At 42.8% G+C, this 18,713-nt stretch overlaps 1 protein-coding gene across 1 annotated transcript in view; it reads left to right on the top strand.

Annotated features, from left to right (window-relative positions):
* Nucleotides 1-1,484: 1,484 nt before the first annotated feature.
* Nucleotides 1,485-18,713, top strand: part of LOC119958326 (mucin-5AC-like) — a 63,716-nt gene continuing 46,487 nt past the window's right edge. Inside the window, exons 1-21 of the mRNA XM_038786765.1 lie at nucleotides 1,485-1,777; nucleotides 2,896-3,009; nucleotides 3,769-3,882; nucleotides 4,351-4,464; nucleotides 5,230-5,343; nucleotides 5,812-5,925; nucleotides 6,673-6,786; nucleotides 7,906-8,019; nucleotides 8,778-8,891; nucleotides 9,360-9,473; nucleotides 10,133-10,246; nucleotides 11,005-11,118; nucleotides 11,590-11,703; nucleotides 12,470-12,583; nucleotides 13,052-13,165; nucleotides 15,286-15,399; nucleotides 15,871-15,984; nucleotides 16,751-16,864; nucleotides 17,144-17,257; nucleotides 17,918-18,031; nucleotides 18,502-18,612. Coding sequence (XP_038642693.1) covers nucleotides 1,666-1,777; nucleotides 2,896-3,009; nucleotides 3,769-3,882; nucleotides 4,351-4,464; nucleotides 5,230-5,343; nucleotides 5,812-5,925; nucleotides 6,673-6,786; nucleotides 7,906-8,019; nucleotides 8,778-8,891; nucleotides 9,360-9,473; nucleotides 10,133-10,246; nucleotides 11,005-11,118; nucleotides 11,590-11,703; nucleotides 12,470-12,583; nucleotides 13,052-13,165; nucleotides 15,286-15,399; nucleotides 15,871-15,984; nucleotides 16,751-16,864; nucleotides 17,144-17,257; nucleotides 17,918-18,031; nucleotides 18,502-18,612 — 2,389 coding nt within the window. The 5' untranslated portion in view covers nucleotides 1,485-1,665. The remainder of the gene's footprint in view (nucleotides 1,778-2,895; nucleotides 3,010-3,768; nucleotides 3,883-4,350; nucleotides 4,465-5,229; nucleotides 5,344-5,811; nucleotides 5,926-6,672; nucleotides 6,787-7,905; nucleotides 8,020-8,777; nucleotides 8,892-9,359; nucleotides 9,474-10,132; nucleotides 10,247-11,004; nucleotides 11,119-11,589; nucleotides 11,704-12,469; nucleotides 12,584-13,051; nucleotides 13,166-15,285; nucleotides 15,400-15,870; nucleotides 15,985-16,750; nucleotides 16,865-17,143; nucleotides 17,258-17,917; nucleotides 18,032-18,501; nucleotides 18,613-18,713) is intronic.

Raw genomic sequence — 18,713 nt, 5'->3', positions numbered from 1 at the left:
GAAAAATAGTTCTGAATGGGGGAGATGGTTCAGGGGCACGAACGGGACCCGGAATTTACCAAGGTGTCAGCTTCCTGATACAACACTGAAATTACTCTCTGAGAATCTTGAACAGACCGTACAGTTTAATAGGATGAGACTGTGATGGGGAAACAGGGTGAAATAAATAAAGAAAAATCTTTCAGTAGAAACCTGACACAATTAACTTAACATTAAACAGAAATGACTTCAACTGGCCTGGAATCAACAAGCGAATCAAGTTCAACTGACACACCAGCAGCAACCAGCAGCCCAAATCTTTCCACAACACCCACTGGACCCTGGACAACAGAAGGTAAATGACAGTCAATGTGACCTATTGCTTCAACATCTAACTAAATATTCTCTGAACAGTTGGTAGACGAACAGGAAAGGTGTTTGTCTGAAATTTCTCTGTCTTCAATTTTTACACAATCTGTAACTTGTTCAATTTGAACATTTAAAATATCAGAGGGAGGAATATGTTGTGTGTAGTCACTGTTTTAATGTGGCAAAACACTGTAGCCAATTTATGCACAGGAAGATCACATGGGAGGTAATGATGACCATCTAACAGAATTTCGACAGCTGGGAACTGCAGAGTCAGACTCCCAAGCTAACATTTAGATTAAGGAGGAGAAAATGATGCACACCCTTTCCTTTCGATTGGAAAAAAGATTTGATCGGATCTCACAGTGTAAAGAACGTGCAATTCTGCTGACAAACTATTTGAAATAAGTTTCAGAAATTGTAATCCTGAACGAACTATTGTTGTATTAAACAGGGACCTCATCAACAGGGCAGCAATCAACTGGACAATCAACATCAACTGACACAACAACATTAACCAGCCGTCCAGATGTTTCCACCAAATCTACTGGAGCCTCAACATCAGGAGGTAAATGGCAGACATTGTGATCTATTGTGTTGGATATTTTATCATCGTTGGAAGTGTGAATGGGTGCAGGCGCAATTTTAAACTGGTGTTCCTGGATTCTCCACAACAGTTTGCAATTTTTAGAAGGCCCACAGGGGTAAGAGGATGAAAAACCCATTTCTCCCGATTAACGGCCCATTGAGCTCATTCAGACGGGAGACTGGGATCCACTTAACATCTGACCTGAGATATGGCATCTGTGCCAGTGAAGCACTCCCTCAGTGCGCAAAAGGATGTTTGACGGTGTCAAATATCATTGGGACAAGTGTGGGCATTGACTCGGTGTGAATGGCCACTTTGTGATATCAATATTCTCCTGGTCCTTTGGTGAACTCCATTGTCACAATGGTGGGGCAGTGACAGCCCCCAAAATGGCCGCTGCCTCCTTTTGCCACTGAGACAAGTCTGGCTGCTCCCACATCCGAGAGGTATTTGTCAACGCTAATTGGGCACAGGGGTCAGATTCCGCCCAATCAGAGCATTGTCATTGAAAAATAGTTCTGAATAGGGAGATGGTTCAGGGGCACGAACGGGACCCGGAATTCACCAAGGTGTCAGCATCCTGATACAACACTGAAATTACTGTCTGAGAATTTTGAACAGACCGTACAGTTTAATAGGATGAGACTGTGATGGGGAAACAGGGTGAAATAAATAAAGAAAAACTCTTCAGTAGAAACCTGACACAATTAACTTAACATTAAACAGAAATGACTTCAACTGGCCTGGAATCAACAAGCGAATCAAATTCAACTGACACACCAGCAGCAACCAGCAGCCCAAATCTTTCCACAACATCCACTGGACCCTGGACAACAGAAGGTAAATGACAGTCAATGTGACCTATTGTTTCAACATCAAACTAAATATTCTCTCAGCAGTTGGTAGACGAACAGGAAAGATGTTTGTTTGTATCAAATTCATCTTTCCTGAATTCTAACACAATCTGAAACTACTTTACGATTAAACAGTTAAAATATCAGAGCAGGGAATATGTAGATAGGAGTCACTGTTTAAATGTGGCAAAATACAGCGGCCAAATTAGGCACAGAAAGATCGATGAGGAGGTAATGATGACCATCTAACAGAGTTTCGATTGGTGGAAACTGCAGAGTCAGACTCCCAAACTAACATTTAGATTAAGGAAGGGAGAACCATACACATTCTTCCCTTTTGATTTTGAAAAAACATTTGATCAGATCTCACAGTGTAACAGAGCGGAGAATTCACTGGCAAACTCTTTGAAATACGTGTCACAAATTGTAATCCTGAACGGTATAATGTGATATTAAACAGGGACCTCATCAACTGGGCAGCAATCAACTGGACAATCAACATCAACTGACACAACAACATTAACCAGCAGTCCAGATGTTTCCACCAAATCTACTGGAACCTCAACATCAGGAGGTAAATGGCAGACATTGTGATCTTTTGTGGTGGATTTTCTATCAGCAGTTGACATAACATCTCAGTTGAAAGATGGCATCTGTGCCAGTGAAGCATTCCCTCAGTGCGGTACTGACAGTGCCAGCCTAGATGTGGGCTGAAACTCTGACTGGTTCTTTAGTTTGAGTCTGGCTCAATCTAAGTTTGTAATAACAATCTACGTTAAACAGTTAAAATTTCAGCGGGAGGAATAGGTGGATTGTGATCACTGTTTTGACATGGCAAAACACTACAGCCAATTTAGGGACAGGAAGATCACTTTGCTTGTAATGATCAGTGACATAGTTTGTAATGCTGGGAACTGGTAAAGGCAGCCTGCCGAACTAACATTTAGATTAAGGGGAGAATTATTCACACCCTTCCCTATCGATTTGGAAAAAAACATTTGATCAGATCTCGCCGTGGAATAGAAAGGGCAATTCTGCTGATAAACTATTTGAAATAAGTGTCACAAATTGTAATCCTGAACAAACTATTGTTGTATTAAACAGGGACCTCATCAACAGGGCAGCAATCAACTGGACAATCAACATCAACTGACACAACAACATTAACCAGCAGTCCAGATGTTTCCACCAAATCTACTGGAGCCTCAACATCAGGAGGTAAATGGCAGACATTGTGATCTATTGTCTTGGATATTTTATCATTGTTGACGGTGTGAATGGGTGCAGGCGCAATTTCAATCTGGTGTTCCTGGAATCTCCAAAACAGTTTGCAATTTGCAGATGACCCATAGGGGTAATAGGATGGAAAACACACTTCTCCCGATTAACGGCTAATTGAGCTCATTCAGACGGGAGACTGGGATCAACTTTACATCTTACCTGAGATGTGTGCCAGTGAAGCACTCCCTCAGTGCACAAATGGATGTTTGTCTGCATCTTCGTCATTTGAGGCGTCAAATGGCACTGGGACAAGTGTTGGCATTGACTCGGTGTGAATGGCCACTTTGTGATATCAATATTCTCCTGGTCCTTTGGTGAACTCCATTGTCACAATGGTGGGGCAGTGACAGTCCCCAAAATGGCCGCTGCCCCCTTTTGCCACTGAGGCTAGTCTGGCTGCTCCCCCATCCGATCGGTAATTGGCAACGCTAATTGGGCACAGGGGTCAGCTCCCGCCCAATCAGAGCATTGTCATTGAAAAATAGTTCTGAATGGGGGAGATGGTTCAGGGGCACGAACGGGACCCGGAATTCACCAAGGTGTCAGCTTCCTGATACAACACTGAAATTACTCTCTGAGAATCTTGAACAGACCGTACAGTTTAATAGGATGAGACTGTGATGCGGAAACAGGGTGAAATAAATAATGAAAAACTATTCAGTAGAAACCTGACACAATTAACTTAACATTAAACAGAAATGACCTCAACTGGCCTGGAATCAACAAGCGAATCAAATTCAACTGACACACCAGCAGCAACCAGCAGCCCAAATCTTTCCACAACACCCACTGGACCCTGGACAACAGAAGGTAAATGACAGTCAATGTGACCTATTGTTTCAACATCAAACTAAATATTCTCTGAGCAGTTGGTAGACAAACAGGAAAGATGTCTGTCTGAAATTTCTCTTTCTTAAATTTTCACACAATCTGTAACTTGTTCAATTTAAACATTTAAAATATCAGAGGGAGGAATATGTTGTGTGTAGTCACTGTTTTAATGTGGCAAAACACAGCAGCCAATTTAGGGGCAGGAAGATCACAGATGAGGTAATGATGACGACCAAAATGATTTTGATTACTGGAAACTGCAAAGTCAGACTCCCAAACTAATATTTAGATTAAAGAGGGGAGAATCATACACACTCTCCCTAATCGATTTGGAAAAAAAATTTGATCAGATCTCACAGTGTAAAGAACGTTCAATTCTGCTGACAAACTATTTGAAATAAGTTTCAAAAATTGTAATCCTGAACGAACTATTGTTGTATTAAACAGGGACCTCATCAACAGGGCAGCAATCAACTGGACAATCAACATCAACTGACACAACAACGTTAACCAGCAGTCCAGATGTTTCCACCAAATCTACTGGAGCCTCAACACCAGGAGGTAAATGGCAGACATTGTGATCTATTGTGTTGGATATTTTATCATCGTTGATGGTGTGAATGGGTGCAGGCGCAATTTTAAACTGGTGTTCCTGGATTCTCCAAAACAGTTTGCAATTTTCATATGGCCCACAGGGGTAAGAGGATGGAAAACACACTTTTCCCGATTAACGGCCCATTGAGCTCATTAAGACCGGAGACTGGGATCCACTTAACATCTTACCTGAGATATGGCATCTGTGCCAGTGAAGCACTCCCTCAGTGCGCAAAAGGATGTTTGTCTGCATCTGCGTCATTTGAGGGGTGAAATGGCATTGGGACAAGTGTGGGCATTGACTTGGTGTGAATGGCCACTTTATGACATCAATATTCTCCTGGTCATTTGGTGAACTCCATTGTCAGAATGGTGGGGCAGTGACAGTCCCCAAAATGGCCACTGCCTCCTTTTGCCACTGAGGCTAGTCTGGCTGCTCCCCCATCCGATCGGTATTTGGCAACGCTAATTGGGCACAGGGATCAGCTCCCGCCCAATCAGAGCATTGTCATTGAAAAATAGTTCTGAATAGGGAGATGGTTCAGGGGCACGAACGGGACCCGGAATTTACCAAGGTGTCAGCTTCCTGATACAACACTGAAATTACTCTCTGAGAATCTTGAACAGACCGTACAGTTTAATAGGATGAGACTGTGATGGGGAAACAGGGTGAAATAAATAAAGAAAAATCTTTCAGTAGAAACCTGACACAATTAACTTAACATTAAACAGAAATGACTTCAACTGGCCTGGAGTCAACAAGCGAATCAAGTTCAACTGACACACCAGCAGCAACCAGCAGCCCAAATCTTTCCACAACACCCACTGGACCCTGGACAACAGAAGGTAAATGACAGTCAATGTGACCTATTGCTTCAACATCTAACTAAATATTCTCTGAACAGTTGGTAGACGAACAGGAAAGGTGTTTGTCTGAAATTTCTCTGTCTTGAATTTTTACACAATCTGTAACTTGTTCAATTTGAACATTTAAAATATCAGAGGGAGGAATATGTTGTGTGTAGTCACTGTTTTAATGTGGCAAAATACGGCAGCCAATTTATGCACAGGAAGATCACATGGGAGGTAATGATGACCATCTAACAGTGTTTCGACAGCTGGGAACTGCAGAGTCAGACTCCCAAGCTAACATTTAGATTTAGGAGGAGAAAATGATGCACACCCTTTCCTTTCGATTGGAAAAAAGATTTGATCGGATCTCACAGTGTAAAGAACATGCAATTCTGCTGACAAACTATTTGAAATAAGTTTCAGAAATTGTAATCTTGAACAAACTATTGTTGTATTAAACAGGGACCTCATCAACAGGGCAGCAATCAACTGGACAATCAACATCAACTGACACAACAACATTAACCAGCAGTCCAGATGTTTCCACCAAATCTACTGGAGCCTCAACATCAGGAGGTAAATGGCAGACATTGTGATCTATTGTGTTGGATATTTTATCATCGTTGGAAGTGTGAATGGGTGCAGGCGCAATTTTAAACTGGTGTTCCTGGATTCTCCACAACAGTTTGCAATTTTTAGAAGGCCCACAGGGGTAAGAGGATGAAAAACCCATTTCTCCCGATTAACGGCCCATTGAGCTCATTCAGACGGGAGACTGGGATCCACTTAACATCTGACCTGAGATATGGCATCTGTGCCAGTGAAGCACTCCCTCAGTGCGCAAAAGGATGTTTGACGGTGTCAAATATCATTGGGACAAGTGTGGGCATTGACTTGGTGTGAATGGCCACTTTGTGATATCAATATTCTCCTGGTCCTTTGGTGAACTCCATTGTCACAATGGTGGGGCAGTGACAGCCCCCAAAATGGCCGCTGCCTCCTTTTGCCACTGAGACAAGTCTGGCTGCTCCCACATCCGAGAGGTATTTGTCAACGCTAATTGGGCACAGGGGTCAGATTCCGCCCAATCAGAGCATTGTCATTGAAAAATAGTTCTGAATAGGGAGATGGTTCAGGGGCACGAACGGGACCCGGAATTCACCAAGGTGTCAGCATCCTGATACAACACTGAAATTACTGTCTGAGAATTTTGAACAGACCGTACAGTTTAATAGGATGAGACTGTGATGGGGAAACAGGGTGAAATAAATAAAGAAAAACTCTTCAGTAGAAACCTGACACAATTAACTTAACATTAAACAGAAATGACTTCAACTGGCCTGGAATCAACAAGCGAATCAAATTCAACTGACACACCAGCAGCAACCAGCAGCCCAAATCTTTCCACAACATCCACTGGACCCTGGACAACAGAAGGTAAATGACAGTCAATGTGACCTATTGTTTCAACATCAAACTAAATATTCTCTCAGCAGTTGGTAGACGAACAGGAAAGATGTTTGTTTGTATCAAATTCATCTTTCCTGAATTCTAACACAATCTGAAACTACTTTACGATTAAACAGTTAAAATATCAGAGCAGGGAATATGTAGAGAGGAGTCACTGTTTAAATGTGGCAAAATACAGCGGCCAAATTAGGCACAGAAAGATCGATGAGGAGGTAATGATGACCATCTAACAGTGTTTCGATTGGTGGAAACTGCAGAGTCAGACTCCCAAACTAACATTTAGATTAAGGAAGGGAGAACCATATACATTCTTCCCTTTTGATTTTGAAAAAACATTTGATCAGATCTCACAGTGTAACAGAGCGGAGAATTCTGCTGGCAAACTCTTTGAAATACGTGTCAGAAATTGTAATCCTGAACGGTATAATGTGATATTAAACAGGGACCTCATCAACTGGGCAGCAATCAACTGGACAATCAACATCAACTGACACAACAACATTAACCAGCAGTCCAGATGTTTCCACCAAATCTACTGGAACCTCAACATCAGGAGGTAAATGGCAGACATTGTGATCTTTTGTGGTGGATTTTCTATCAGCAGTTGACATAACATCTCAGTTGAAAGATGGCATCTGTGCCAGTGAAGCATTCCCTCAGTGCGGTACTGACAGTGCCAGCCTAGATGTGGGCTGAAACTCTGACTGGTTCTTTAGTTTGAGTCTGGCTCAATCTAAGTTTGTAATAACAATCTACGTTAAACAGTTAAAATTTCAGCGGGAGGAATAGGTGGATTGTGATCACTGTTTTGACATGGCAAAACACTACAGCCAATTTAGGGACAGGAAGATCACTTTGCTTGTAATGATCAGTGACATAGTTTGTAATGCTGGGAACTGGTAAAGGCAGCCTGCCGAACTAACATTTAGATTAAGGGGAGAATTATTCACACCCTTCCCTATCGATTTGGAAAAAAACATTTGATCAGATCTCGCCGTGGAATAGAAAGGGCAATTCTGCTGATAAACTATTTGAAATAAGTGTCACAAATTGTAATCCTGAACAAACTATTGTTGTATTAAACAGGGACCTCATCAACAGGGCAGCAATCAACTGGACAATCAACATCAACTGACACAACAACATTAACCAGCAGTCCAGATGTTTCCACCAAATCTACTGGAGCCTCAACATCAGGAGGTAAATGGCAGACATTGTGATCTATTGTCTTGGATATTTTATCATTGTTGACGGTGTGAATGGGTGCAGGCGCAATTTCAATCTGGTGTTCCTGGAATCTCCAAAACAGTTTGCAATTTGCAGATGACCCATAGGGGTAATAGGATGGAAAACACACTTCTCCCGATTAACGGCTAATTGAGCTCATTCAGACGGGAGACTGGGATCAACTTTACATCTTACCTGAGATGTGTGCCAGTGAAGCACTCCCTCAGTGCGCAAAAGGATGTTTGTCTGCATCTGCGTCATTTGAGGGGTGAAATGGCATTGGGACAAGTGTGGGCATTGACTTGGTGTGAATGGCCACTTTGTGATATCAATATTCTCCTGGTCATTTGGTGAACTCCATTGTCAGAATGGTGGGGCAGTGACAGTCCCCAAAATGGCCGCTGCCTCCTTTTGCCACTGAGACTAGTCTGGCTGCTCCCCCATCCGAGCGGTATTTGGCAACGCTAATTGGGCACAGGGATCAGCTCCCGCCCAATCAGAGCATTGTCATTGAAAAATAGTTCTGAATGGGGAGATGGTTCAGGGGCACGAACGGGACCCGGAATTCACCAAGGTATCAGCTTCCTGATACAACACTGAAATTACTGTCTGAGAATTTTGAACAGACCGTACAGTTTAACAGGATGGGAGTGTGATGGGGAAACAGGGTGAAATAAATAAAGAAAAACTATTCAGTAGAAACCTGACATCATTAACTTAACATTAAACAGGAATGACCTCAACTGGACTGGAATCAACAAGTGAATCAAATTCAACTGACACACCAGCAGCAACCAGCAGCCCAAATCTTTCCACAACATCCACTGGACCCTGGACAACAGAAGGTAAATGACAGTCAATGTGACCTATTGTTTCAACATCAAACTAAATATTCTCTGAGCTGTTGGTAGACAAACAGGAAAGATGTATGTCTGGAATTTCTCTTTCTTGAATTTTCACACAATCTGTAACTGGTTTAATTTAAACATTAAAAATATCAGAGGGAGGAATATGTTGTGTGTCGTCACTGGTTTAATGCGGCAAAACACAGCAGCCAATTTACGCACAGAAAGATCACTGATGAGGTAATGATGACGACCAAAATGATTTTGATTGCTGTGAACTGCAAAGACAGACTCCCAAACAAATATTTAGATAAAGGAGGGGAGAATCATACACACTCTCCCTGATCGATTTGCAAAAAAAATTAATCAGATCTCACAGAGTAACAGAACGGAGAATTCTGCTGACAAACTATTTGAGATAAGTGTCAGAAATTGTAATCTTGAACGAACTATTGTTGTATTAAACAGGGACCTCATCAACAGGGCAGCAATCAACTGGACAATCAACATCAACTGACACAACAACATTAACCAGCAGTCCAGATGTTTCCACCAAAAGTACTGGAGCCTCAACACCAGGAGGTAAATGGCAGACATTGTGATCTATTTGTTGGACTTTTAATCATCAGTTGATATTACAGCTTAGCTGAAAGATGGCATCTGTGCCAGTGAAGCATTCCCTCAGTGCGGTATTGACAGTGCCAGCCTAGATATGGGATCAAACTCTGATTGGTTCTTCAGTTTAAGTCTGGGTCAATCTAACTGAATCATACAATCAGAGATTTTACAGTGCAAAAGGAGGCCATTCGGCCCACTGAGTCTGCACCGGCCCTTGGAAAGAGAATCCTACCCAAGCCCACAGCTACACCTTATCCCCATAACCCAGGAACCCCACCTAAACATTTAGGACACCAAGGGCAATTTAGCATAGACAATCCAACGAATGCACATCTTTGGACTGTGGGAGGAAACCGGAGCACCCGGAGGAAACCCACACAGAAACGGGGAGAACGTGCGAACTCCATACAGACAGTGAGCCAAGCCGGGAATCGAACCCGGGTCCCTGGCGCTGTGAGGCATCTGTGATAACCACTGTGAAAGATTCTTCACTTGCGATTTGTAACTAACTTTGAGCAGCCGTACAGTTTAATAGGATGAGACTGTGATGGGGAAACAGGGTGAAATAAATAAAGAAAAACTGTTCAGTAGAAACCTGACACAATTAACTTGACATTAAACAGAAATGACTTCAACTGGCCTGGAATCAACAAGCGAATCAAATTCAACTGACACACCAGCAGCAACCAGCAGCCCAAATCTTTCCACAACATCCACTGGACTCTGGACAACAGAAGGTAAATGGCAGACATTGTGATCTATCGTGTTGGATATTTTATCATTGTTGACGGTGTGAATGGGTGCAGGCGCAATTTTAAACTGGTGTTCCTGGAATCTCCAAAACAGTTTGCAATTTGCAGATGGCCCATAGGGGTAATAGGATGGAAAACCCAATTCTCCCGATTAACGGCCCATTGAGCTCATTCTGACGGGAGACTGGGATCCACTTTACATCTTACCTGAGATCTGTGCCAATGAAGCACTCCCTCAGTGCACAAATGGATGTCTGTCTGCATCTTTGTCATTTGAGGCATCAAATGGCATTGGGACAAGTGTTGGCATTGACTCGGTGTGAATTGCCACTTTGTGATATCAATATTCTCCTGGTCCTTTGGTGAACTCCATTGTCACAATGGTGGGGCAGGGACAGCCCCCAAAATGGCCGCTGCCCCCTTTTGCCGCTGAGGCTAGTCTGGCTGCTCCCCCATCCGATCGGTATTTGGCAACGCTAATTGGGCACAGGGGTCAGCTCCCGCCCAATCAGATCATTGTCATTGAAAAATAGTTCTGAATGGGGAGATGGTTCAGGGGCACGAACGGGACCCGGAATTCACCAAGGTGTCAGCTTCCTGATACAACACTGAAATTACTGTCTGAGAATCCTGAACAGACCGTACAGTTTAATAGGATGAGACTGTGATGCGGAAACAGGGTGAAATAAATAATGAAAAACTATTCAGTAGAAACCTGACACAATTAACTTGATATTAAACAGAAATGACTTCAACTGGCCTGGAATCAACAAGCGAATCAAGTTCAACGGACACACCAGCAGCAACCAGCAGCCCAAATCTTTCCACAACACCCACTGGACCCTGGACAACAGAAGGTAAATGACAGTCAATGTGACCTATTGTTTCAACATGAAACTAAATATTCTCTGAGCTGTTGGTAGACGAACAGGAAAGATGTTTGTTTGAAATTCATCTTTCCTGTATTCCAACACAATCTGAAACTACTTTACGATTAAACAGTTAAAATATCAGAGCAGGGAATATGTAGAGAGGAGTCACTGTTTAAATGTGGCAAAATACAGCGGCCAAATTAGGCACAGAACGATCGATGAGGAGGTAATGATGACCATTGAACAGAGTTTCGATTGGTGGAATCTGCAAAGTCAGACTCCCAAACTAACATTTAGATTTAGGAAGGGAGAACCATACACACTCTTCCCTTTTGATTTTGAAAAAATATTTGGTCAGATCTCACAGTGTAACAGAGCGGAGAATTCTGCTGGCAAACTCTTTGAAATACGTGTCACAAATTGTAATCGTGAACAAACTATTGTTGTATTAAACAGGGACCTCATCAACTGGGCAGCAATCAACTGGACAATCAACATCAACTGACACAACAACATTAACCAGCAGTCCAGATGTTTCCACCAAATCTACTGGAGCCTCAACATCAGGAGGTAAATGGCAGACATTGTGATCTATTGTGTTGGATATTTTATCATTGTTGACGGTGTGAATGGGTGCAGGCGCAATTTTAAACTGGTGTTCCTGGAATCTCCACAACAGTTTGCAATTTTCAGATGGCCCATAGGGGTAAGAGGATGGAAAACACACTTTTGCCGATTAACGGCCCATTGAGCTCATTGAAACGGGAGACTGGGCTCCACTTAATATCTTACCTGAGATATGGCATCTGTGCCAGTGAAGCACTCCCTCAGTGCACAAGGGGATGTTTGTCTGCATCTGCGTCATTTGAGGGGTGAAATGGCATTGGGACAAGTGTGGGCATTGACTCGGTGTGAATGGCCACTTTGTGATATCAATATTCTCCTGGTCCTTTGGTGAACTGCATTGTCACAATGGTGGGGCAGTGACAGTCCCCAAAATGGCCGCTGCCTCCTTTTGCCGCTGAGTCTAGTCTGGCTGCTCCCCCATCCGAGCGGTATTTGGCAACGCTAATTGGGCACAGGGGTCAGCTTCCGCCCAATCAGAGCTTTGTCATTGAAAAATAGTTCTGAATGGGGGAGATGGTTCAGGGGCACGAACGGGACCCGGAATTCACCAAGGTGTCAGCTTCCTGTTACAACACTGAAATTACTGTCTGAGAATCTTGAACAGACCGTACAGTTTAATAGGATGAGATTGTGATGGGGAAACAGGGTGAAATAAATAATGAAAAACTATTCAGTAGAAACCTGACACAATTAACTTAATATTAAACAGAAATGACCTCAACTGGCCTGGAATCAACAAGCAAATCAAATTCAACTGACACACCAGCAGCAACCAGCAGCCCAAATCTTTCCACAACATCCACTGGACCCTGGACAACAGAAGGTAAATGACAGTCAATGTGACCTATTGTTTCAACATCAAACTAAATATTCTCTGAGCTGTTGGTAGACTAACAGGAAAGATGTTTGTCTGAAATTTCTCTCTCTTAAATTTTCACACAATCTGTAACTTGTTCAATTTAAACATTTAAAATATCAGAGGGAGGAATATGTTGTGTGTAGTCACTGGTTTAATGTGGCAAAACACAGCAGCCAATTTAGGGACAGGAAGATCACAGATGAGGTAATGATGACGACCAAAATGATTTTGATTACTGGAAACTGCAAAGTCAGACTCCCTATCTAACATTTAGATTAAAGAGGGGAGAATCATACACACTCTCCCTAATCGATTTGGAAAAAAAATTTGATCAGATCTCACAGTGTAAAGGACGTTCAATTCTGCTGACAAACTATTTGAAATAAGTTTCAAAAATTGTAATCCTGAATGAACTACTGTTGTATTAAACAGGGACCTCATCAACAGGGCAGCAATCAACTGGACAATCAACATCAACTGACACAACAACATTAACCAGCAGTCCAGATGTTTCCACCAAATCTACTGGAGCCTCAACATCAGGAGGTAAATGGCAGACATTGTGATCTATTGTGTTGGATATTTTATCATTGTTGACGGTGTGAATGGGTGCAGGCGCAATTTTAAACTGGTGTTCCTGGATTCTCCAAAACAGTTTGCAATTTGCAGATGGCCCACAGGGGTAAGAGGATGGAAAACACACTTTTCCCGATTAACGGCCCATTGAGCTCAGTAAGACCGGAGACTGGGATCCACTTTACATCTTACCTGAGATATGGCATCTGTGCCAGTGAAGCACTCCCTCAGTGCGCAAAAGGATGTTTGTTTGCATCTGCGTCATTTGAGGGGTGAAATGGCATTGGGACAAGTATGGGCATTGACTCGGTGTGAATGGCCACTTTATGACATCAATATTCTCCTGGTCATTTGGTGAACTGCATTGTCAGAATGGTGGGGCAGTGACAGTCCCCAAAATGGCCGCTGCCTCCTTTTGCCACTGAGGCTAGTGTGGCTGCTCCCTCATCCGAGAGGTATTTGGGAACGCTAATTGGGCACAGGGGTCAGCTTCCGCCCAATCTGAGCATTGTCATTGAAAAATAGTTCTGAATGGGGAGATGGTTCAGGGGCACGAACGGGACCCGGAATTTACCAAGGTGTCAGCTTCCTGATACAACACTGAAATTACTCTCTGAGAATCTTGAACAGACCGTACAGTTTAATAAGATGGGAGTGTGATGGGGAAACAGGGTGAAATAAATAAAGAAAAACTATTCAGTAGAAACCTGACATCATTAACTTAACATTAAACAGGAATGACCTCAACTGGCCTGGAATCAACAAGTGAATCAGGTTCAACTGACACACCAGCAGCAACCAGCAGCCCAAATCTTTCCACAACATCCACTGGATCCTGGACAACAGAAGGTAAATGACAGTCAATGTGACCTATTGTTTCAACATCAAACTAAATATTCTCTGAGCTGTTGGTAGACAAACAGGAAAGATGTATGTCTGGAATTTCTCTTTCTTGAATTTTCACACAATCTGTAACTGGTTTAATTTAAACATTAAAAATATCAGAGGGAGGAATATGTTGTGTGTCGTCACTGGTTTAATGCGGCAAAACACAGCAGCCAATTTACGCACAGGAAGATCACTGATGAGGTAATGATGACGACCAAAATGATTTTGATTGCTGTGAACTGCAAAGACAGACTCCCAAACAAATATTTAGATAAAGGAGGGGAGAATCATACACACTCTCCCTGATCGATTTGCAAAAAAAATTAATCAGATCTCACAGAGTAACAGAACGGAGAATTCTGCTGACAAACTATTTGAGATAAGTGTCAGAAATTGTAATCTTGAACGAACTATTGTTGTATTAAACAGGGACCTCATCAACAGGGCAGCAATCAACTGGACAATCAACATCAACTGACACAACAACATTAACCAGCAGTCCAGATGTTTCCACCAAAAGTACTGGAGCCTCAACACCAGGAGGTAAATGGCAGACATTGTGATCTATTTGTTGGACTTTTAATCATCAGTTGATATTACAGCTTAGCTGAAAGATGGCATCTGTGCCAGTGAAGCATTCCCTCAGTGCGGTATTGACAGTGCCAGCCTAGATATGGGATCAAACTCTGATTGGTTCTTCAGTTTAAGTCTGGGTCAATCTAACTGAATCATACAATCAGAGATTTTACAGTGCAAAAGGAGGCCATTCGGCCCACTGAGTCTGCACCGGCCCTTGGAAAGAGAATCCTACCCAAGCCCACAGCTACACCTTATCCCCATAACCCAGGAACCCCACCTAAACATTTAGGACCCCAAGGGCAATTTAGCATAGACAATCCAACGAATGCACATCTTTGGACTGTGGGAGGAAACCGGAGCACCCGGAGGAAACCCACACAGAAACGGGGAGAACGTGCGAACTCCATACAGACAGTGAGCCAAGCCGGGAATCGAACCCGGGTCCCTGGCGCTGTGAGGCATCTGTGATAACCACTGTGAAAGATTCTTCACTTGCGATTTGTAACTAACTTTGAGCAGCCGTACAGTTTAATAGGATGACATTGTGATGGGGAAACAGGGTGAAATAAATAAAGAAAAACTGTTCAGTAGAAACCTGACACAATTAACTTGACATTAAACAGAAATGACTTCAACTGGCCTGGAATCAACAAGCGAATCAAGTTCAACTCACACACCAGCAGCAACCAGCAGCCCAAATCTTTCCACAACATCCACTGGACCCTGGACAACAGAAGGTAAATGACAGTCAATGTGACCTATTGTTTCAACATCAAACTAAATATTCTCTGAGCTGTTGGTAGACTAACAGGAAAGATGTTTGTTTGAAATTCATCTTTCCTGTATTCCAACACAATCTGAAACTACTTTACGATTAAACAGTTAAAATATCAGAGCAGGGAATATGTAGAGAGGAGTCACTGTTTAAATGTGGCAAAATACAGCGGCCAATTTAGGCACAGAACGATCGATGAGGAGGTAATGATGACCATTGAACAGAGTTTCGATTGGTGGAATCTGCAAAGTCAGACTCCCAAACTAACATTTAGATTTAGGAAGGGAGAACCATACACACTCTTCCCTTTTGATTTTGAAAAAATATTTGGTCAGATCTCACAGTGTAACAGAGCGGAGAATTCAGCTGGCAAACTCTTTGAAATACGTGTCACAAATTGTAATCGTGAACGATATAATGTGATATTAAACAGGGACCTCATCAACTGGGCAGCAATCAACTGGACAATCAACATCAACTGACACAACAACATTAACCAGCAGTCCAGATGTTTCCACCAAATCTACTGGAGCCTCAACATCAGGAGGTAAATGGCAGACATTGTGATCTATTGTGTTGGATATTTTATCATTGTTGACGGTGTGAATGGGTGCAGGCGCAATTTTAAACTGGTGTTCCTGGAATCTCCACAACAGTTTGCAATTTTCAGATGGCCCATAGGGGTAAGAGGATGGAAAACACACTTTTGCCGATTAACGGCCCATTCAGCTCATTGAGACGGGAGACTGGGCTCCACTTAACATCTTACCTGAGGTATGGCATCTGTGCCAGTGAAGCACTCCCTCAGTGCACAAGGGGATGTTTGTCTGCATCTGCGTCATTTGAGGGGTGAAATGGCATTGGGACAAGTGTGGGCATTGACTCGGTGTGAATGGCCACTTTGTGACTTCAATGTTCTCCTGGTCCTTTGGTGAACTGCATTGTCACAATGGTGGGGCAGTGACAGCCCCCAAAATGGCCGCTGCCTCCTTTTCCCACTAAGTCTAGTCTGGCTGCTCCCCCATCCGAGCGGTATTTGGCAACGCTAATTGGGCACAGGGGTCAGCTTCCGCCCAATCAGAGCTTTGTCATTGAAAAATAGTTCTGAATGGGGGAGATGGTTCTGGGGCACGAACGGCACCCGGAATTCACCAAGGTGTCAGCTTCCTGTTACAACACTGAAATTACTCTCTGAGAATTTTCAGCAGACCGTACAGTTAAATATGATGAGATTGCGATAGGGAAACAGGGTGAAATAAATAAAGAAAAACTATTCAGTCGAAACCTGACACAATTAACTTGATATTAAACAGAAATGACCTCAACTGGCCTGGAATCAACAAGCGAATCAAATTCAACGGACACACCAGCAGCAACCAGCAGCCCAAATCTTTCCACAACATCCACTGGACCCTGGACAACAGAAGGTAAATGACAGTCAATGTGACCTATTGTTTCAACATCAAACTAAATATTCTCTCAGCAGTTGGTAGATAAAAAGGAAAGATGTTTGTCTGATATTCTCTTTCTTGAATTTTCACACAATCAGTAACTGGTTTAATTTAAGCATTTAAAATATCAGTTTAAGTACTGTTTAAGTGTGGCAAAACACAGTAGGCAATTTAGGGACAGGAAGATCACTGAGGAGGTAATGATGACTACCTCATAATGTTTCAACTGCTGGAAACTATTGTTGTATTAAACAGGGACCTCATCAACAGGGCAGCAATCAACTGGACAATCAACATCAACTGACATAACAACATTAACCAGCAGTCCAGATGTTTCCACCAAATCTAATGGAGCCTCAACATCTGGAGGTAAATGGCAGACATTCTGATCTATTGTTTTGGAGTTTTAATCATCAGTTAATATTACAGCTTAGCTGAAAGATGGCATCTGTGCCAGTGAAGCATTCCCTCTGTGCGGTACTGACAGTGCCAGCCTAGATATGGGATCAAACTCTGACTGGTTCTTCAGTTTAAGTCTGGGTCAATCTGACTGAATCATACAATCAGAGATTTTACAGTGTAAAGGGAGGCCATTTGGCCCACTGAGTCTGCACCGGCCCTTCGAAAGAGAATCCTACCCAAGCCCACAGCTCCTCCTTATCCCCATAACCCAGTAACCCCAACTAAACGTTTAGGACCCCAAGGGCAGTTTAGCATAGACAATCCACCGAATGCACATCTTTGGACTGTGGTAGGAAACCGGAGCACCCGGAGGAAACCCACGCAGACACGGGGAGGACGTGCGGACTCCATACAGACAGTGAGCCAAGCCGGGAATGAAACCTGGGTCCCTGGCGCAGTGAGGCATCTGTGATAACCATTGTGAAAGATTCTTCACTTGCGATTTGTAACTAACGTTGAGCAGCCACACAGTTTAATAGGATGAGATTGTGATGGGGAAACAGGGTGAAATAAATAAAGAAAAACTGTTCAGTAGAAACCTGACATCATTAACTTGATATTAAACAGAAATGACTTCAACTGGCCTGGAATCAACAAGCGAATCAAATTCAACTGACACACCAGCAGCAACCAGCAGCCCAAATCTTTCCACAACATCCACTGGATCCTGGACAACAGAAGGTAAATGACAGTCAATGTGACCTATTGTTTCAACATCAAACTAAATATTCTCTGAGCAGCTGGTAGACGAACAGGAAAGATGTGTGTCTGAAATTTCTCTTTCTTGAACTCTAACTCAATCTGAAACTGGTTTAATTTAAGCATTTAAAATATCAGATGAAGGAACATATGGGGTGCAGTCACTGTTTTAATGTGGAAAAACACAGCAGCCAATTTAGGCACAGGAAGATCACTTAGGAGGTAATGATGACCATCGAACAATGTTTTGGGTGATGAGAACTGCAGAGTCAGACTCCCAAACTAACATTTAGATTTAGGAGGGGAGGATGACACACATTCTTCCCTTTCAATTTGGAAAAAACATTTGATCAGATCTCACCGTGTAATAGAACGAGCAATTCCGCTGACGAACTATTTGAAATAAGTGTCAGAAATCGTAATCTTGAACAAACTATTGTTGCATTAAACAGGGACCTCATCAACAGGGCAGCAATCAACTGGACAATCAACATCAACTGACACAACATTAACCAGCAGTCCAGATGTTTCCACCAAATCTACGGGAGCCTCAACATCTGGAGGTAAATGGCAGACATTGTGATCTATTGTGTTGGATTTTCTAACATCAGTGGGGGTGTGAACGAGTGCAGGCGCAATTTTAAACTGGTGTTCCCGGAGAACC

The sequence above is a fragment of the Scyliorhinus canicula genome, chromosome 29 (assembly GCF_902713615.1).
Source record: "Scyliorhinus canicula chromosome 29, sScyCan1.1, whole genome shotgun sequence".
Lineage (NCBI taxonomy): Eukaryota > Metazoa > Chordata > Chondrichthyes > Carcharhiniformes > Scyliorhinidae > Scyliorhinus > Scyliorhinus canicula.
The sequence above is the reverse complement of the archived record's forward strand: the minus strand, read 5'-3'. Positions and strand labels throughout refer to the sequence as shown.